At 39.8% G+C, this 20976-nt stretch overlaps 2 protein-coding genes across 3 annotated transcripts; both read left to right on the plus strand.

Moving 5' to 3' along the window:
- The first annotated feature begins 2885 nt into the window (after positions 1–2885).
- cox5aa (cytochrome c oxidase subunit 5Aa) lies at positions 2886–6049 on the plus strand. 2 transcript variants are annotated; one of them, XM_017032754.2, is made up of 5 exons: positions 2886–3041; positions 3840–3956; positions 5311–5432; positions 5543–5660; positions 6021–6049. In XM_017032754.2, the coding sequence occupies exons 1-4, from the start codon at positions 2969–2971 to the stop codon at positions 5651–5653; spliced, it is 423 nt and encodes a 140-aa protein (XP_016888243.1). In that variant the 5' UTR covers positions 2886–2968; the 3' UTR covers positions 5654–5660; positions 6021–6049. The 2 variants fall into 2 exon arrangements, with proteins under 2 accessions (XP_016888243.1, XP_016888242.1); XM_017032753.2 differs by lacking the exon at positions 6021–6049 and adding an exon at positions 5775–5915.
- Positions 6050–8787: 2738 nt separating this feature from the next.
- LOC103380451 (AT-rich interactive domain-containing protein 3A-like) lies at positions 8788–19426 on the plus strand. The gene is made up of 9 exons (XM_008312447.3): positions 8788–9120; positions 9791–10429; positions 14512–14586; positions 14687–14759; positions 15822–16005; positions 16677–16927; positions 17155–17436; positions 17536–17625; positions 18014–19426. Exons 1-9 carry the CDS (start codon positions 9097–9099, stop codon positions 18151–18153), a joined length of 1758 nt encoding a protein of 585 aa, XP_008310669.1. The 5' UTR covers positions 8788–9096; the 3' UTR covers positions 18154–19426.
- Positions 19427–20976: the final 1550 nt, after the last annotated feature.

Genomic DNA, 20976 nt, shown 5'->3' on the forward strand with positions numbered 1-20976 from the left:
GCAAGTACGGACGGAGGGGATAGCAGCGGCGGCATGTAGCGGCAGCAGCAGCGTTTAGCAGCAGCAGTCTGTAGCAGCAGCAGCAGTCTATAGCAGCAGCAGTCTGTAGCAGCAGTAGTAGTCTGTATTCAGACACGTTTTTCCTTCTGGTGACTTTTGGCAACTGTTGTTTAAACACACTGAGCGATTCAACATTTCCAGCCCTCTGTGTTGCTGCTCTGTCGGCCTCAGTGCTTCAGTGTTTGTCTCCTCAGGAGAGCTCCATCACTGACCTGTGTCTCCAGCCTCAGCTGGCTGCAGACATCCAGGCCGTCAGGACTTTGTATTCAGACACTGCAGTCTCTGTCAGGTAAGAGCACAGATGGATTTCCCTTTGTTCCAGGCCTGAACATGAGGAACTGTCTCCACCAGTTTCAACTGGATGGTCATTATTTCTCTCCTGTGTTTACTTTTAGAGTGTATGGATCAATTGATGATTGATGATGTTGACTTAAATATTAACAACATACTTTAATAGATGTAAGTGTATATACATACATTATTTTGTCCATTTTGTTTGTGTTCAAACACGTGTCATGTTCACCCGACATTGTTGTTCTGTCTCGGCATCTGTCTCAGGCCAAAGCCTGGGAGTAATTCATTAGAACCTATAGTTATCTAAAATAAGCATGTGTGTTAGCAAGGCAGATAATTCCTTCTTCTTTTTCTTGTGCGGCACCTGCAGTTAAAGTCTTCCAGCCTTCCAACACAGATCATTTCAGTCTTGGTAAACAATTGCAGAAGTGGGTGTCATCGTCATAATTCATTAACAATTTTATCAAACAAAAAGCCTATTTTAAAAACTCTATTTTCATTTCCCAGTCTTCTCAAACGCATCATATCTCACGAGTGGAACCAACTGACAAATGAGGCTATCGTGGACCGATAGTGCAAGAGCAGACCTGGCTGGTTCAGACCATGTGGCACAATTAACAAATATCATGCAAAACTCCAAATCTGTTTTACACAGTCAAAGTATGTTATAGTATGATGTGTTTTTTTATTTTTGTCAGCTGATTCTGTTGAGAATGTTTTGTAAAATCTTGTATTTGTCTCCTGTTTAAACAGCTCCAGGCATTTCCAGGAATCCACTATGAGAAGAAAAATAACATTACCAGCTATAACATTGAACACCTTCACAAATAACATGACTGGCACTTTTATTTTAAGAAACGGACTGGTTGATGTCTCATTCACAAAGCTACAGGTGCAGTAAAAAACAAATTAAATGTTTAACTTAGTAATTTGACACATAGCCTTACATTCTCAGTGACTACTTTGTGATGTTTTCATTTAAACATTTCTATTGAAGCTTCACGGAGTCTATGGGAAAGGCATCTATTTGAGCCCTGTTTCAAGCATATCATTTGAATATTCTGGTAAAAACACGTATTACGTATTACCATGGTCACTAAAAGCATACAAATACTTGTGTGCTTGATTTTGTTGGTGATTTTTTTTTTTTGTCTTTTTGTTTTGAACAGATTTCAGAACTTCAGATCTGTGCCTTGTTCAGAGATGGGTCAGGACAAAGTATCCTCCAAAGAACAACTCCTAAAGAAATACAACAGAATGAACAAAGTCACACAGGTTTATCCAACACTCCATTCACATTCATCCTCTGATTCTGCAGATTTTGCACAAGGACACCTTCTCATTTTTTTTTCTTGTTCTGTATTCCTGCCTTGTCTAAGGAGCAGCCAGGGCAGGCATGGTTTCTACAGAGCAGTCACCAAAAGTGCATTGCAGTTGTCAGGCATGGTTTCTACAGAGCAGTCACCTAAAGTGCATTGCAGTTGTGAAGGTAAATAATGAAAAGCAGAGGGTCAAAACTGTTAGTTAGTTAGTTAGTTTTTCTAAGGTGTGATTCCATACCCTGACCATGTGTGTACACAAGTAACACATAAATCTGTTGATTACATTTTAACATCTTTACAGACAAAGATTCTCCTCTGTTTCAGATATGAGAATAGTCAGGTTGGAGATGTCCATATTAACACTCAGGAAGTCAACATTCTCAGGGAAATCCAACGGGTCATTGCTTTGAAGACATACTGTGAAAACAAATATAAATGCACTGTACACATAGGAAGTCAACATTCTCAGGGAAATCCATTCCCTGAGAAACCATTATTTATGGTATGTATCCCATTAGAATTCATGAAAAGTTGTTAAGGACACACAAAACCGAATAAACGCCAAAATGTTTCATTTTTTAATCATGTGTAATTGAAGTTGTTATTGACATCTTGGTAGAACTGAGCTAGGCCCCATTTAACTCTGGCTTAATATGCTATGACAAATTGAGTTGTTAGTGCAGTACATGTATACTACCACAGGGTGGGAGTATCATCAATTATCTCACTTAGGCAGTGAAAATAAAGTATTGTTTATTGAAGAAAAGGAATTACTTTGCATTTATGTATTTAGCAGACGTTCTTGTGCAAAGACACTTACAAGAGGAGGATTAACATTTAAGCTGCACAGGGTAACTATTCAAAGGTGACCTCTAGTTAGGAAAATTAGCCTTCTTGGTGGGAGTGCAGAAGTGGAGTGTGTGATCACATAAAAATGTAAAAGAAACGGTGATTGAAGCGTGGGATAAAGGCACAGAGGGAAATTATGTCAGACGATCTGTTTCAGTGATAATTAAACTTATAAAAGAAGAGGCAGAAAAACACGATGAAGACGAAGATAATAACAACAAGGAAGATAGTAAAAAAAATAGTAAAAAAATAGTAAAAAAAATGCAAAAAATGAATGTAAGCCTAATATCAATGTCACATTCGGGTCACAAAGAATCAAAGCGCTCAAAGTTCTGCGCATGCGCGTCAAGCGCTATCCTGACGGTACGTGACAGGCTGGGCTCGTTGGTGTTAGCTCCTTGCGCTCACATCTCACGGTTTTGTAGAGCCGATAGAACCGCATCATGTTCAGAGCCGCAGCCCGACTGTCTGTCTCCGCTGCTCGGAGTGTAACTCGCACGCAGCCCGGCTGTCAAGGTATTGTTTTTCCTCTGCTGTCACATGTGGAAGCCTAAATATCATTGTAGAGTGTTTTAAACATTGATCTTACAGCGGAAGTTAAACGTGGTCGAGGATACTAGCACTTAGCTTGCGTACTGACATAACCGGTGTTTCTGTTTTAACTTGAGGCCTTATTTTAAATGTGTGTATGTTTTAGATGAAAATAACTAAGCTGTAGAGCTACCGAGATGTTGCTCATTCAGTCACAGTATTCGCTGCGGTTAAACTGTGCTATTGTTATTCTCTGTAGTGTCCATGTCCTTGTCGTGACCCAGGAGGCTGTGACTCGGGCCTATGCTAATGTTGCTAGATACTAACAGGATAACTATGTTATGTGGCTTTAGCCGTGTTTGACCCACTTGTCCTGTCAGTGTGTTGTTAATAATGACCGCTGGTATCGTGTGTCAGTGTAGTTCTTGAGAAAATAAAGAAGCTTTAAATCTTAAAGATGTGTAATTGAATTAAATATACCTGGAATCACTACAATTTACGGCTATTTCAATGATTGTCCTTTCAGTTTGAAGTCGTTGAAATGCTTGCAGTTCAATGTTAGTATTTTCTACCTGGTGAGTACTGAGGTAATTTCAGGACACGGGCACAGGTCCAGCTGTATTCACGTGTAGGCTGCATTTGTCCTCTCCCCACTTGACTCTGTAAAGGTGACTTTACACTGCTTATGCAGTGTTAGCCATTTCCAACCACCTGGCATGAGATAAAACTGCTTAATTTCACTTCTGACGGATTTGCCAACTAAAATTGTCGTTTTCCATGCAGGTCTTGTGGCCACAAGGTGTTACTCACATGGGAAGCAGGAGACGGATGAGGAGTTTGATGCTCGTTGGATTACCTACTTTAACAAGCAAGACATTGACGCATGGGAACTGAGAAAAGGTAATTTAATGTCAAGATGCTGATGTTGTCCACCACCCCTGCATTATTTATCACAGGTACAGTTTAATGATGATTTCTTGTCACTGTCATTGTAAAGGCAGTTATGTTGACATTTCACAATTAAATATATACTGTACAACACAATATATATTTTTAATATATGTATGAGTCGTCATAGTGTAGAGCATTCAAAAGTGAACTAAAGTATTTCCGTTTAGGTTTTAGTTCAGAAGGAGAAGTTAGTAAAGAATGCTGTTCTTGTTTTGGAAGTAACTTATGAATATAGGGAACACCGGTCACAGGTCACTCAAGGCCAGAGGTCAATCAACATTCTACACATGTTCAAGTTCTCAGTCATAGGTTTGAGTTCTTCATTTAAGAACAACATCACTGATCCAATGGACAGACATTTGAATAAGAGCATTGTTCTTCTGAAGATGTCCCAATCAAATCAGACTCAAAGCACCTGTGGCTGAGGTTTAGTCACTATGACATTTTAGTTTCTCTGATTTAATACGTTTTATATTTAGATAGTTTGATGAACAGATTAACAACATCTAGATAGAGAAGTGTGACTTGCCCAGACTTTTCTTACTGGTATGTTTTGTTTTAGACGTTAAGGAGAGACAGACTGGTTACATTATACCAAGATTATTGGTTATGTGTTGTTAGTTGCTCTGTTTTCTATATATTAGAACTATCAAAGTCATTGTCTTCTCCAAACACTTTTTACAGAACAGTAGAGCTGTAATCTCCCTGTCGATGGGTCGATTTATTGACACTTTTGGCTTCTAGTCCCAGACCCAGGCTGGCAATTAGTCAATTTTCAGTGGTTCATAGCAGCCCTACAAAACAGAACAGTGATGCTGGGAAAGTCATACCTCAGACATTTTTGTTTGTGTTTCTGAGACATCACGCACTTGAACCTGAAGCTTGGCCTATTTTAAAGAGTGTTAATTATGTCAGAACACACTTTTTGGAAAAACAAGCTTTGCATAAAAGAGTGTCTTATCAGATTTCTATTCTGTAGAACTATAAAACCATGAACTTGAGGAAGTGAATGAGTGGGCATTTGTTGTGGTTTAGTTATTAACTAAATGCAGGAAGCATGAAACAGAAATGTAAACGCTGCTTCATTTCAGGTGAAAATTTTGAACCTAGTAATTATAGGAAAAGTATAATGGATTTTCACTTCTTTGATAAAAATCTATATGCTCATATATCTGAAACTGATAACATATTTAAACAAAGCTCCTTTACTGTAGATTGTGTTTTGTTCTGCGACCGTTATAACAATGACAAAGACAGCATGTTGTTAAGGTTTTCATTTTCCTCTTCCACATGTTTGTTTAAGGGATGAACACGTTGATTGGTTACGATCTGGTGCCCGAGCCAAAGATCCTCGATGCAGCACTTAGAGCCTGTCGAAGGTTAAATGACATGGCCTCCGCCATAAGGATTTTGGAAGCTGTGAAGGTGAGGGGGAAAAGGAGTGATGGCTAAGACAGAAATCTAGGAATGTAAACATGCAAATTTGTAGTCATGGTTTAATTATTGATATGTTTGACCGTGAGTTGTTTTCACAGCACAAAGCTGGACCTCATAAAGAGATCTACCCATACGTGATCCACGAGCTGCAGCCCACATTAAAAGAGCTGGGCATCTCTACACCTGAAGAACTTGGCATTGACAAATAGTACCTGAGTGAGTATTAGGCTTGCTGAAGCTAACAGTTATTTGTTTTTTGTTTTTTTGATTTATTTTCTTGCATCGTCAACCACTAACATTGGTTGAACTGTCGTTTCCCTTCTCATTCAGATATTTGATGGTGGGATTTCACAGGACACAACAACCAATAAACGTTTGCCTCATGTGATAAATGTCATATTTAATTGACCTTCATTAAGTTCTACTGCTTGTAAAATATTGATGAACCTAATAAAGGAAAATGTATCGATATTAAGTGTCACATGTATTTTTTAATGCTGCAGTTGATGTTGTAGCAGACGTTTCATAGAAAGCAAAGTTTCATTGCTGACTTTTCTGCTTGTTTTCTGTGTGCAGGCAGCTTCATGTAAGACTCACACTTTGCCTCCAGGGAGCAGTGTTTTCACAAGGCTGTTAAGTCATTCTACTGTAATGTCTTCAATGGTCTGTGGATCTGTTTTCATTTCAGGGAAAATGTTCATGCCGATCAAATTAAATAGAAAGTGGTGAAATGTTGTTGTGGATACATAGATAATGTATTGCTCAGACATTAAAAATGTATTTTCAAAAAAACACCATGTGCTTCTCTTCATGTGAAGTTGTGGAAACGCATAGTTTATTACCGTCTCAGAAAATAGAGACGGCTTGACATGTCTAAAGTTGTTTTATCGTTTTGTTGTCATGGTGTCAGGATAGTGAGCATTCTGAGAGGGAAGGGTGGGGAAATAATATTTTTACCTTAGGAAAATAAGTTACAGTTAAAATGATTTAACAGTTTGACCCAATGAGACCATCTACTGGCTGAGATTATTACTAGTATTTTTCTACAGTTAAAGATACTTGTCAGTTGACTGTAGCTAGCTGAGATTATTACTAGTATTTTTCTACTTGTCAGTTGACTGTAGCTTAATGTTATCTGTTTCTTTAGCAGATTTTACTTACATTTAGTTGTTTTTTTTTTTTGGTTATGATCTTGTTTAAATGTGTTTAGCTTTTTGTGTTGATCTTTACCTGCCTTTTTGTTTTAGCTGTGTTAAGGCGTTTCTGGTCAAACTGTTGGATACTTAAGACTACCTTTAAACTATTTATGTCTAGGTTCATGCTTTAGTTGTCTTTCTGCATTTTTCATGGGTTTGTATTTACATTGAGTGTGTGGAACTCTTATTTAACCTTTTATCAAACTTCTGCAATCCCACAACTATTATAAATATTACTTGGCACACTACATTAAGCAGCCCTTGATGATGGACGATGGATGATTTTTCATTGAGGTTTTTAAAAGCTAACTTTATTTCCTGCTTGGCTATTAAAGGCATTTTGTTTGTGATAGTTCCTCACTTTACCTAAGAATTCCTTTACTCGCAGTATACTTTTGAACAAATATCTGTGTTACAGAGGCCTTGGGAAACTACCTTGCACTCTGTTGGGTAAAAACACTCCTATTTGCTAAACTACAATTTACCATTTACTTTTACAGATGTACATTTTTTTTCTCAGGAAATTCACACACATGTTGGAACAGATCAAACATGTGACCTTTATATTTACCCTCAGGTAATTTACATTCTATTCACTTTAAAAACATTGATCTTAAACCATATATTTGAATGTGAAAATGTACTTGAAAGTTTAAATACTACAGTCAGACCGCTGTACAAAACAACACAGTTGTTCAAGACTCTTGAAGTGTCAGTTAAAGGTAATATGACACGGTCTTGTGTTTACATTACAAATAATTGAAATTGTTCAAAACGTTCAACATGACATTCCTCTGAATGTTTGACCTAATAATACACAAACAGGTCTGAATTGATGTTTAGGGTTTAATATCACACCTTGTGGTTGGGCCGAGCTTTTGAGATTATTTACTGTATACAGTCGTCGCTGGAATTTGTTTAAGAGACAATCACACAATATATAGCACAGGCAAAGGACACATTAAAGGTGCTGAAAAAACTTTGGAGGCTTGGAAAAATAATGAAAGGGTAATCAGAACTATGAAATACTACTTGATTTTATTGAAAAATCCCAAAGCATCTTCACATGAGAAACTTCTCTTCTGGTCTGCAATGGAAGGTTTCTTGAAAAATGGCAGCACAGTGGTTGCTGCACCAAATACAACGAAGAAAAACCCCAAAGAATTTAGAACAACAATGCAAACGTGTAACGTATTGGTCACAAATGTATAGGAGGTCATGGTGCTCAACTCTTTTTAGTGACGTTCTCTAACCCCTATGGCATACTTTATCAGCAAAGTACTTCTTAACACTGCACACGGAATTTTAAAAATAGTCGTTTTTTTTTTAATGTAACTTTAAAAGGTGCACAAAAACATTACAAAAATACATCCTAATGTAAAATAAACCCCAATCTTAAGTGCCCTCTTTAAGGATCAGAATATAGATCTGTAGCAAAAAACGAAATTAATATATGAATTACTTCTTTCCAAAATAATGAATACAATTATTTACAGATTTGACCACAAAAAACATTTATTTATTTCAATAAAAACACAAAAAATAAAAATGTTACGCCTATTAACTTGTGCTTTATACAGTATTTATATCACATATTATTCACATTTCTCAGATACAGCTAAAAAAGAAATTCAGATACTGGGATCCCTGAAATGAATTCTTGTAACCTCTGGACTACAGAAACCCCCAGAAACCACTGATCTGAAGAACATTGCACCATCTGCAGGGTAGGAATGAGAGCCACAAGATGAGGTGACAACCAAAACACAGTAGTGGGCTACAGTTTTCCCATCATACAACCTCGGGTGGGAAACTATCAATACATATGGACACCACTGTCAACGAGCAGTGAGTAATGAGGCGTGTCTTCTCGGTAGAAAATGAATTACCATGCATATTTTAGCACCAGTGCTGGGCCGTGGATCTGTTTACAACGTGGATGGAGCAGCTCGAGGCTACAAACACACACACATTACCCGAGTGATATTTTTAGCGGAGGTCGTGTTACCTCCACACACACACACACACACACACACACACGCGTTTGTGTGGAATAACAGCGGAGGCCTCAGCTCTGGGGTGGGATTTCTACTTGGAGTGGGCGGGTACAGCTCCTCAAGAGAGAGGTGGACATGAAAACGAGCCTTTTTACGCACGGGGCGGGCCTTTCATTCATCCAAGTTGGGGGTGTAGGCCACTCAGTCAGAGACAATCACAGATGTTTGAGTTTCCATGCGCAGTGACCAGGGAGGTACAGCACACAGCAGTTCCCCTCCTCCTTCTCCACTTCTGACCACACCGGCCTCCACACACCGCAGGGGTTGGTTTTTTTTTTTTTCAAATATCACATCTGATCACATCTCAATCTTCTCTATCGGAGGGCGAAGTGGTCATGAGATGCGATTCGTTCTCGTCGAAGGACAGAAGGAAGAACTAGATACGACCTGTTGGCGGTGATGGATTTCTCCAAGGCGCAAATGGTGAGTGTCGACGACGCTGCTGCTGTTTGTTACTGTAACAAAGCAAATGGCGATTAATGTAGTCATCAATAACAACCCCCTCTGCCTATAGACTCACGGTCCCTCTAAGTTAATGGTAAAAACAGTGTATTTTCCATGGGTATGTTGATACGCCGCAGTTATGTGTCGAAACAAAGTCGCATTTCTACTTATAAACCTAATTATCGGGTGGAATCGAATTGTTAGTTAGTTTGTTTTTTAACGTGGTTGTTGTTCCATTCCATGAAAGTAGTTCCGGTTGAACAACGAAACCTTTTAAGAAACACATTTAAGTGACAAACATTTAAATCTTGTTGCTCCGTTTGCCTGAAATAAACCAAACTAACCTTCTTCATAACAACCCTTTTTTTCAGATGGATTATTTCTTCATGTAATGGATTTCTCAAACTGTTTCACTTTTATTTTCCCTCAAAATAATTTAGTCCTTTCATAGACATTTCAAATTGCAAACGTGTAGTTTTTTTAGTTTACACCGAAACAAACAATTTGTTTCATTGTCTCACCTTTTTCGCATAAAAAAAGCATAGGAGTTACATTTGTTGTGTAAAATGCCAGAAGTTGTAGAAAAAGGCGTGTGTTGTTTTCTTATGAAGGGGTTTTAGATTTTTTTTTTTTTTTTAAATCCCCACAGTCTAGCCTATCTGAAGAGGGCGGGCCTGCCGGCTTCCCTCAGTCCAGTCCTGTTGGAGTGAAGTTAGAAGCAGTGATGGAGCATCTGCAGAGACAACAAGGAGCCAAACTGGACATGAACTTGCAGGAGAAACATTTCCAGGCTCAGCTGCTGTTTGCCCAGCGCACTGCAGCGGCGGCGGCCGCAGCCAGAGCCTCCGGAGCTTCTCTGGACTCTGTGTTGTTTGGCAAAGCAGACGGACAGGCCTATCAACAAGCTCAGCAAGTGTTGAAGAGCCATCTCAGCAGAATGAACCCAGAGGAGGAGGACGACACGGACGATGAGGAGCAGGACCTGATGGACAGTGACAGGGAGGAGGAGGACGATGAAGATGACGACGAGGAGGAGGAGAATGTGAACGTGAACGGATTCCATCAACCAACAAAGAAGTCCAGACTCCTGCCACCTCCTGGTTTCCCCTTCTCCCTGTATTCAACGCCTCAGTCCACCTCTGTGAAACACATGGCTGAAACTCCTTCTCCAGCAGTGAAGCAGGAGCACGAGGAGAAAGACATCCTGTCTCCTGTCTCTGCAGGTCAACATGCCTTCATATCGCCCAACGGTCTGACCGACTGGGGCTACGATGAGCCAATAAAACAGGTACGTGTCAACAAGAAAGTTTGACTTGTTTCACAGCTGTCCAATAACTGTGTTTTATAACCCCGGACTGTTGGGGTAAAAGTCTCTTTGAATGTTCAGGGTCAAGAGGACTCTCTCTGTGTCTCTCTCTTATTAACTGAAGACTCCTTCCTGCTGTGAATCTCACTGCCTGCTCCTGCTACTGTCTTCTCGCATGTGAAAGGAGGAGCTGCCCCCTTTGGCAAAATGCCCAATCTTGATAGTGTTTGGGGTAATTACCGGCCAGGCCAGGGGTCCCTTGTTCTGCCGTACTTTATCTCACGTTTCACACTTTCAAAATCACATTCGTGCGCCTGCCACAACTAATTGGTCTTGGCTCTGGTCCAAGGCTGACCAGTCAAAGTAGCTGTTTCAGGACTGACAGAGATGGCGCTGAGGATTAGTAGAAATAGCCTCAAGCATGTATTTGTGGTGAAGGTTTGCTCAGAGGGTTAACTCTAGTCTGAGCAATCGCTACATAAAGCTGGGAATTTTCTCCCTCATTGTATTTATTACCACAGAGGAGGAAACCTCTACAAGTGTGTGTATTTTAAGGTTGTTTCTTTTACGGCACATATTTAACTCCAAGCCTCTAACAGAGGGTCTCCTCATGGATTCGTTTTATTCTTTATGTGGCCTGATGTGATGGTTCTCCTCTCTGTAGGTTTCCCTTGAAAAGGCCCCACTTCAATACAATGCATTATGATTAATGAGGCCTGTGGGCAGAGTGTCTGCAGGGTTGGTGCCTCACAGCATACCAGCAGGCAGCTACCCATAAAGTTTGCCTCACAGTTATCTCACTGGAGCAGAATGAGCTTTTCATGTGTAGTGTTCAGTCATTTCCTGTTCTTTATTTAGATTCTCTATATTCCACATCCTTGTGATTTCTTGTGTGATTGTTGTAAAGTTAGTTTATGGTGAAAGTATAAAACTTTGGTCTCGTGGGGGGTGGGGGTGGCGGGGGGGGTGCCAGAGAGAGAAGGTTAGTAAGTCCCTGTTTAAGCCCTACACAAACGGAAGATTCTACTACTGTTGACGTAGCTGCAGCCCGGAGGAAGTCTTTGCATAATGCAGCTGTCGCCTGGCAACGCTAAACGGCGGGTTAATTTAGCTAAAAGTAATCAATACATTATATACAACTGCGGGGGTGGGGATGGGGGGGCGTGTCATTTCCCTGGTGAGCACATGGAACAATGAGGGCAGTTATTCAACCAGCCTGTGTGTTGGTCAGACAAATTTGAGTTAGCATCTTTGAGCAGATATAGATCTGCTAAAACAAGCTAAGAAGCTGTGTGGGTTTTGTTCTGTTTATAATCTACAGAGTTTAGAAAAGCTGTTATTTTCTGCCTTTAATCACAGACTGGTTTTGGGATACAGACAATTTGCAAACTTTTTTTATGAATTCTAACACTATGGCCCAAGAGTTAGGAGTGCCGCTACAGTGTTAGCTCTAACCTGGTCAAATCTGAATAACAACTAATGCTAATAATGTAGCCAGCCATTAGCTAGCTAAATTAAAAGTAAAGATTCTTCAAAGAAGACTTATTGAAGTAGGAGGTCATTTCAGACTCACCTATATCTATGCACAGATCTAGTCATGATTTACGACAAGAATCACACATTTGAAGATTCCATTGAGCTGCATCTCTCTGTTTGTTTTTTTCAATTCGTAATAGCTGCAGATGAAGACGCAGTAGATACCTGAATAATCAACACTGAAATCATGTAATTGTTGGCTGCAGACTCACAGAGTAATCGCTGCTGTGCTGATAGGGATGATAATCGGACAGCTGCTGAAGGCAGATATAATGGCCCTCTTCTTATTTTACTGTCTCTACATCTTTTGTCAGTCCGACCTCCACAGAGAGCACAGACCATGTCATATAGGCCTCGCCCTGCTGTAAAGCTATTGTTCACCTCTTGTGTGCAGTCTCACTGTAAAAGCCATTAAATGTAGGTGGGGCGGAGACAAAGAGCTGGTGTCCACTCCATGTTTCAGCCGCAGCACAACTAGAGGTCAGATAAATGATCTTTCCTCCGTTCAATGAGTGAAGGCCCAATAATTTGATTAGCATTTCACATTTGGAGCCTGGGTGGTTGCAGTAAAGTCTGGTGTGGAAACTTTTTTTTCTAAGAGATGACTGATTCTCCTGAGAGTTTTGTTGATTGAAGAGAAGTTTAAGTTGTATTTATTTTATTTAGTCATTGGACAAGCAGTTCTATCTTTATTCGTCTGACGGGGTGAAGCAATCTGGGGATACTTTTTCGAAGTAGTGCGACATTTCTCACTCATTTGTGATTCAAATGAAGATATTTCAAATTTAAATCTTATTAAAAATAGTCATTTTAAAGGAAACAAAAGAAAGCTATTTCTGACCTACATAGTGAATGGTATCAGGATTCCCAGGGCGGGATGTGTGAAAGCTCTGTGAGCAATTAACTGAAAGCTCTTTGTTAATAGACACAGTGGGTCTCACTTGGTCATCAATAAGGGGGGATGGGTTTTATTTCCATTTGATGGTGAATAGCTTGGGATGTTTATCTACCCTCACATCAATGGGTTCTCTGCTGTGGGAATAGAAGGCCTCTATGAAAAAAAACAAAAAAAAAACATTGGTAACTGAAGCCTTCAGATGTGTCAACAGCCGCTCCAAATGGAGGTTTTGTGTGTCAAAACAATGTGGACACATAATGTTCAGCTAGAAAACAATCCATAAATAAGGGAGAGGGGAGAGGGTGGTATAAATCAGCTGTGTTGTGTTTAAGATGATCCCACATTTTGCCGTAGTCTATGCAGTCCTGCCACAAACAGAGCTGCCCACAGCCCCCTCTGTGTGTGATTTTCAGAACAGACAGGTGTGTCATGAAGTGGAGTTTGTTTAAAACAATGTAGGAATTATAAACAGCAGTTATTTAAAACCATCTTGATGGGTTCACTTTTTTGGGGAAGGATCCTTACACCACTGTTACAAGAATGTATAATACAGGGATCCAACTGATGCCCATTGTCATCTACCAGGAGATCTCAGAGGGAGGGCTGATAGATCATGAGCAATTAAAGAAAAAGAAAAAAAAAAATCCAGGTCAGAGGCTTCTTCAGTTCTGACACAAATTACAGTCTGGTGTCCATCGATGGACAAGACAAGGGGACACAGGTTCTGGTTGACATGAGTGTTTCCTGCAGCTGTTGAGTTTTTTCTGGTTGACATGAGTGTTTCCTGCAGTTGTTGAAGTTTATATAAGCATTTGTCGTTTGGAATTTGTGTTTTCAATACAAATATGAACGCAGAAGCAGCTGGAAGAGACGATGACTCCAGTATTACGTTGTCAGGTGCAGTTCAGATTAAGTTGTGATAGAAAATATTTGGATTCAAGATCAAACATTAACATTCACATGGAATTTTTATGTCCTTCTATACCTCAGACCTTATTATTCTCATGTCGTCCAATTGATAACTGAGAAAAATGGCTTGACCTACTTTCACATTTGTCTGGTCTCAGATCGTAGACCTGCAATGATTAGAAATAAATCAATCAATCAAAACCATACCATAACAGATTACAAAGCAAGTTAATTTAATACTTTTAAAAAACCTTTTAAAAATGCGTTCAAAATGTCAGTCTAGATTTTCATACCAGTATTATCACGCTGCCCCTGCCTCACAGAACAATAACTACCCAGCATGCCTTTCCGCACAGTTGCACACACTCTGCCCTTCACTCACATTTTTAACCTTTAACTGTCATTTCATGGGGGAGGTGATGGAAGAATAACATGTCACAATAAACTACCTAACGAGCGTGGGGCCATTCATTCATCTCCAGCTGTTTACTGTAGGTCACAGGGATGCTGGTTCCAGCGCTGGGGTAGAAAAGGTTTGGTTTTAAATTTGACCTATTAAATGGGTCAAAGCAGCAATAGTGGTCCATGTTTAAGGTAACAACAGCGCCCTCATTCTGTCTTTGCCTGGGTGAATGTACTGTGTAAATGAGATCAGAAACTGTCTGAGGGACAGGCTGTTGACTGACCACTCTGTTTTCTCCCTGTCTGTCTGTGTTTACAGCGAGGAAGTGGTGTCTGGAGTGACGAGAACGACGGAGGGAAAGTCAAAGGAGAACCATCCAGGGACTTCGCCAAGGTCAGCGGACGTTGATGTTGTACACTAAAAGAAAAGAAAAATACTACAGATGACACATTCATTGTATTTTTTTTACATTTTTTTTTCTTTTAATTCACAGCTGTATGAACTAGATAGTGATCCACAGCGGAAGGAGTTTCTGGATGAGCTCTTTGTTTTTATGCAGAAACGAGGTAAGAAAAACAATCTTTTAGATTCTGTTGTGAAACATAAACCTAAGTATTAAGCAGCGGCAGATTTCTGTTGTGGATAATATTTAATTTATATCGAACCTCCAGTTCACACAGAATTAAACCATAGTACAGGATTAGGGAAAATGAGGTTGTCACTGGGGAAAGTTCTGAAATACAGAACTTCAGGGATGAAACTGAGATTTTATTCAGTTCAGTTGAGATTTAAAATGGTTGCTGGTTTGAGTTCAGAGGAACACTTTAAGGTGCAAAGCCCCCAAACTGATGGAGAGATGTTGAAAGGACCCTAACTACAGACAGTATGTTGTATAAAACTGAGTTTGATAGGGTATTAAGTCAAAATATTTTTCCCTGTAATAGGTTGAATTTATGTCAGCGTGCAGGTAGGAACATTTCATTTGTCAAAATAAAAAACAGGGAACATTTTAAAAATATATATATTTAAAAATGTCTCCATATATTTAATGACTTGAAGTGTCATTGTGGACTTCCTAGGGTCTGTGAGTCCCCTGTTGAAAACCCTAAAGAGGTTACAGGTGATTAAAGTTACAGAAGATGAATTAAGGAAAGCTAGAAAACCTTTTCTCTTCGTGGCAGGTGTTAACTCTGATGCAACAATGTCCAACTGAATGTAAACATACCTGTTTAAATGAAGGTCATGCTAACAGTGTGTGTGTGTACAGTTTCCAGGTTTTGAAAACAGCATGTCTTATTTCTAACACTTCCTGAGCCTCCTTCATAAATCCCAGTCAGGATTGGAGGGTTGAGCTGTCACTGTGATTGGCAGACAGTACACACTCCTGAACTCCCCCCTCCTCCTTCTCCACTCCCTCCTCATGCTCTTGGCCTAAAATCAATTCAGCAGCCATGCCACTGTGGTGCCCCATCCATAGGAAATAAACTTAATCATTAGACTACTTTACCCTCACAGATTATGCATGCTGAGCCATATTGCTCAACATTAACCCTCGGTAGGACATTTTTTTCACTTCTCTCAGTAGAAAAAATCACTAACGATCTGTTTTTTTCCCCTCATTTATTCAGGAACTCCTGTGAACAGAATCCCCATCATGGCAAAACAAGTGCTGGACCTGTACCGACTTTTTAGGCTGGTGACGGAGAAGGGAGGTCTGGTGGAGGTCATTAACAAGAAGATCTGGAGGGAAATCACCAAAGGTCTCAACCTGCCAACGTCAATCACCAGTGCTGCTTTCACACTGCGCACTCAGTAGGTGTCTCTCGACTTACTAGGAGGAAATAGAAGAGAAGAGAAATGGACTAAAAAATAAATAATGCGACCACCATTCATACATATTTATGAAATCAGTTTTTCCCCAACCTTTTTTGAGCCAAGGCACATATCTTACATTAGTAAAACCAAAACCAAAGTGTCCCGAAAAAGTAAATGTAATTATTTACATTTTATCAACTGGAAACCTCCACGATCCTAACTGAAAGATGAAAAGCTTGACTGTCATGCATGCAGTCTGGGTCCATGCAGTGTTGGCAATGCAGTTAATGGCAACTCATAGAGAGGAAGATCATGTGACAGACAACAATTTAAAAAAATATTTAAATCTTTAATCCAACCATCCAAGTGAATAACCAAATAAATACAAAAGCATTCCATTCAAATATTATTAAATTATTTGAATAGATATTTAATAATATTTGAATGTAACAATTTATGTTTGTTTTGGTCATAAAGAAGTATTCTGTGAAATAATGAAAGAATATTAGTATTTTTTGTGTACATTGCCATACAGTAATGTGACTAAAGAAAATTAAGTTGGTCTCAACAGGCTGGATAGAGATCCTTTAATCGAGGGTTGTATTTCAGAAATATTTCAGACATTTTCATTTACCAAAGGCATTTGTCTAATCACTCGTTCCGTCTAGGTATATGAAGTACCTGTATCCGTTCGAGTGTGAGAAGAAGCAGCTGAGTTCTCCTGGTGAGCTGCAGGCTGCCATCGATAGTAACCGCAGGGAAGGGCGACGCCCCAGCTACACCAACAGCCTGTATCGCTACTCTCCATCTCCAGGATCTGCTCCACACGCACACCTCGCCTCTCCCACCATACAAACCACTCCAACTTTACAAAACAACCTGAATGCCTCAGCCAGCCCAAATCTAAAGAGAAATGCAGGTGAGACTTCCCTCAGTTTGAGTGGTGTGGTTGTCACTGAGCAAAACGTTGGTCCTTTGAATATGTTTAGAAACCATAAAAACAGAGATTGAAATTTTATAAAATGGTTACTATTGACAGCAGTGAATGGACTGTAACAGGAACAGATACACCACTGGTTTGGACCAGGGTTGTTGAGCTGCTATCAGTTTATCTAATGTAAAACTGTCATTTCTCTGTTGGTACAGATGAGACTACACCTGTGATGCCTGGCCGTTTGCCCATGGCTCTGGCTTTCGGGCAGCAGCAGCAGCAGCAGCAGCAGCAACTGGCCCAAGCTGCCACACTGGAACATCTTAGAGAAAGACTGGAGCGAGGAGCTGCAGGAGCAGCCAGTGACACTCCAGAGAAGAAAATGATGCGTCTGGCGGAGGAGCAACAGCGACTCATGCAGCAGGCGCTCCAACAAAACCTCCTGGCCATGGCCTCTCACTTCAACCCAATGAACCTCAAACTCAACAATGGCCACGGTGAGAACAGAACAGAACACAACACAACAGAACAGAGATGATGTTGAACGAACACAGTCGCCATACTGACATTTCTTCATTGCTGCTGTTCTTCCACAGAGAGCAAACAGGATTTGTCTCTGAGTATCTCCACAAATGGAGCAACGAGCATCAGTGTGTCTGTGGAGGTCAACGGTACCACCTACTCAGGTATGTCCACTGATATGAGTGGAAAATGGTGATGCCCATGTATTTTATTCTTTGAAATCGTAAATTATTCAAACTAATAATCAGTCAACTTTTTTTGTTTTTCTGTTAAGATGTTATCGTTGAAATGTCCTAGTCTGCCAATTTACAATTTAGTAATTTGTTAATGAGTTGATATCAATGATTCTTAACTATTCTGACATGATCTAATCTGCTGATTTTACCAATACATCAGTACTTGACATGAAGACTGAATAAAAACAGCCATCGAAATTATTCAAAATAGCAATGAAACCAAACTGTCACTCTCTGTTTGGATATTTAATGACTGAAAGAATACATGAAACCTGAAGTGTTTTGGTTTGTTTTATTATTTATTTATTTTTTGTAGGAACGCTGTTCGCACAGAAATCTGCAGCTCCTGTGACGTCTCAGGCGGTCACTCTGGCTGGAACCAGTGGTTTCAGTGCCCTCTCCTCCTCCCACAGCCCCACGTCCTCCTCCTCCGCCTCTTCCAAAGGACCACATTAGGGCCTTTGTTAGCTGTTGAATCTGTTACAGTCTCTTCAAATCTACTACACAGTATTCATCCAATGTCACACAGGATTCCTATGAAGGCTGCAGGGAAAATCAGCTGCAACAACAATCTCTCAGTCTTAGCTTTGACAATGAACCGTGCTCTAAATGATTAACAGGATGTTGTTGTTTTGACCGTAAACACGTCCAGAGTAACTATAGTAAACATGTGGGTCACAGTTTACCTCAGTGCCTGTCCAAAAGCCTTTTGTGATCTGCAGGTGTTTGTGTCTTTTAAATGGATTCTTTTCCAAGTGTCTTTACAGCAGAAAACGCACAAGTTCACCAACTCCATCCTCCCACAGTTAAAACGCGATATGTACTGACTCTGTAGCTGCCATTTCTCCACATCACTTAACAGTATGGTCGCCAAAGTGCAGCTAGTGAAGACCAAAAAGCTGAAGCTCAGTTCTGATCTCCTGCTAATAGTTTTACTGATTTGATGAGTTATTTTAAATTCATGCTGATACATTTTGGTTGCATTTTAAGGGAAGTTCACAGTTGGTCAGCTTTCCTGTTTATCAAATGGAATGACAAGAACTTGGTCATTAGTTGGTTAGTTCTGATGGATTTTTTTTCTTTTTACATATATTTTCCTCTTTTTTTTATTTAAATAATTTGGCCTGAACAGCAAAACTTGTATTTGATGTCAGTTGTGAGATGAATATGTAGGAGACACATTTTCTTTTGCTTAGAAAAGGCGATCTATATCTATATATATATATATAAAAATACCTCATTTCATTCCCAGGTTTTGTACATTTCTTGGGAATTTCTTCTGGACTCAGGAATGTCCTTTGGACTTATCAGTGCTATACTCCTCCCAATATGACTGTGTTGTATTTGTTTAAACACAAAGAATGTATCAGTAAATACCTCAAGCCTTTGACAAGTGAACACTGAAACAGTGCTACCTCACTCCTCTAGATAAATATGCAAATATTAGTGCTTGATGCAGCATGTGTTGGTTTAGCCATCTGCTGAAATATAATATATGTGGACAATCATTAAAACCTATCATTTACAAACTTGTCACTGTGAACTTACATTCTGTTATAAAAACTAGAATCAACTTTGGTGTTTAAGTCTGTTTTGGTCTTTGATTAATGTATTCCTTGGACTTGTGGCCATGAAGAATAAAGCAATCATGTGTGCTGTAGAAAAATGTCACGTTTGTCTTTTCTATTTACGATAATACAACCGTAACTGAACTAATAACAGAAACTCCCGCTCATTTTCAAAATACAGGACTGTTTTGCGAAGGCGAAACCATGTCATTTTGACCACACGGGGGCAGCATTTCGTGCTCCTTACAAACTACTGACCCTCAACGTTTCCTGAACGAACACAGGATATATTTCTTCAGCGTTTCTAGCTTATTTGCACGGTGGGTAACGTCTCCCGATTGTCATTAAACACAAAAATGTTTGGGTTTTTTGTCTTTCCACAGCTGGGGTTTATTAAACACAATAGCACTGGGTGTACTAAGAACAGAAAAAGAAAAGTTGAAGGGTTAATTCTAAACTGATGTGCAGCTGATCTATGAGAAATACTTCAGTAAAGAAGATCTGAAAAGAGCTGACCGGTCAGTGGATGAGGGCGGGCTGAGGTTGATTTACAGACGGGATAGGTCAGGATAGTGACTCCAGATAGTGCACCACTGGGTTAAAGGATGTTCCGTGTACTAATGAGAGATGTCCAGTCCCCTCCCACTGTCACGGAGATCACTGCCTGAGGAAGCAGGTTGTACTGACTTCTGTTCAGGGGAATAGACTTTTGATCAGCTGGACGGACTGGAACTTTTTGTGGACTGTGACGACATGGTGTCAAGAGCAAGAGTTTATTTAATTGGTCAGTGCCTCAATTTCATTTTCTAAAAACAAAAAATCAAGACATTTGAAGATGGCTCTGAAAACCACAGCAGTTTCCCCTGGATACTAAATGCTTGCACATGTTTTCATCAGTCATCCATCTGATTCTTCCAGGAAGCAGTTTGCTGCAGAGGAGAGTTCTTTAGGAGATCTTCACCATGCCCTACAGTGATGAGGAGTACCCAGGTCAGCCACTCTGGCAGTCTGTGCTGCTGTTCTGCTGTAAGGGTGTGATCGAGGGCATCATGGTCATTCTCTTCTTATGGCTGCTGGTGCAGGTGCTCTTCACCAAACAACTAGAAGGTACTGAGTGTTCCACAAATAACTATTGACTACGAGGTCAAAACTCAGACGTTTGTCATGTTCTTACTGCTAATTATTTAGGATTATTATTTAATTGTCCTTCCTGCATTGATAAATGATGTCTGTGTAAAAAAGAGAGTTGCTTCAGAAAGTATGTGGTACTGAATAATATTTGAGTATTTGAATTTTATAACATTATTGTTATAAAATTTGCCGTGGACAAGAAATGTCCACATTCACATGTTCATTAAGTAAAAAGGACACAATAAGAATTTAATAAAATCTGTGATAAATCTTTTAATAAAAAGCAACATTTTTATTGAGTTTATTTTGGGGGTTTACATTAATTTATTCTACATACAGAAGGATCACCCCCCCCCCCCTATTTTTCTGAAAACTGCCTTGTTATAATGTGCTACTGATGTTCAGTCTGAACACATTTTGATCATTTGCAATATATCTGGTCAGATCATTCTTCTTTATGTTTCCAGTTCACCTTCAGATTCTTCTTCTGGTTGGACTAATCATCTTTTGCCTCTCTTTGATCCTGGGATGTATTCTGTGCTGGAGGAAACATTCCATCAGTCCAGGCCTGGACAAAGAT

This window comes from Cynoglossus semilaevis, chromosome 6, assembly GCF_000523025.1.
Source record: "Cynoglossus semilaevis isolate Cse_v1.0 chromosome 6, Cse_v1.0, whole genome shotgun sequence".
Lineage (NCBI taxonomy): Eukaryota > Metazoa > Chordata > Actinopteri > Pleuronectiformes > Cynoglossidae > Cynoglossus > Cynoglossus semilaevis.

Excerpts from the sequence above, each read along its gene's own strand:
- LOC103380451 (XM_008312447.3), top strand. The coding sequence starts at position 9,097 with ATGGATTTCTCCAAGGCGCAAATG. Across the intron at positions 10,430-14,511 it reads ACGATGAGCCAATAAAACAG|CGAGGAAGTGGTGTCTGGAG; the intron begins GTACGTGTCAAC and ends CTGTGTTTACAG. Across the intron at positions 16,006-16,676 it reads GCTTTCACACTGCGCACTCA|GTATATGAAGTACCTGTATC; the intron begins GTAGGTGTCTCT and ends CGTTCCGTCTAG.
- cox5aa (XM_017032754.2), top strand. The coding sequence starts at position 2,969 with ATGTTCAGAGCCGCAGCCCGACTGTCTGTCTCCGCTGCTCGGAGTGTA. Across the intron at positions 3,042-3,839 it reads CACGCAGCCCGGCTGTCAAG|GTCTTGTGGCCACAAGGTGT; the intron begins GTATTGTTTTTC and ends TTTTCCATGCAG. Across the intron at positions 5,433-5,542 it reads GGATTTTGGAAGCTGTGAAG|CACAAAGCTGGACCTCATAA; the intron begins GTGAGGGGGAAA and ends TTGTTTTCACAG.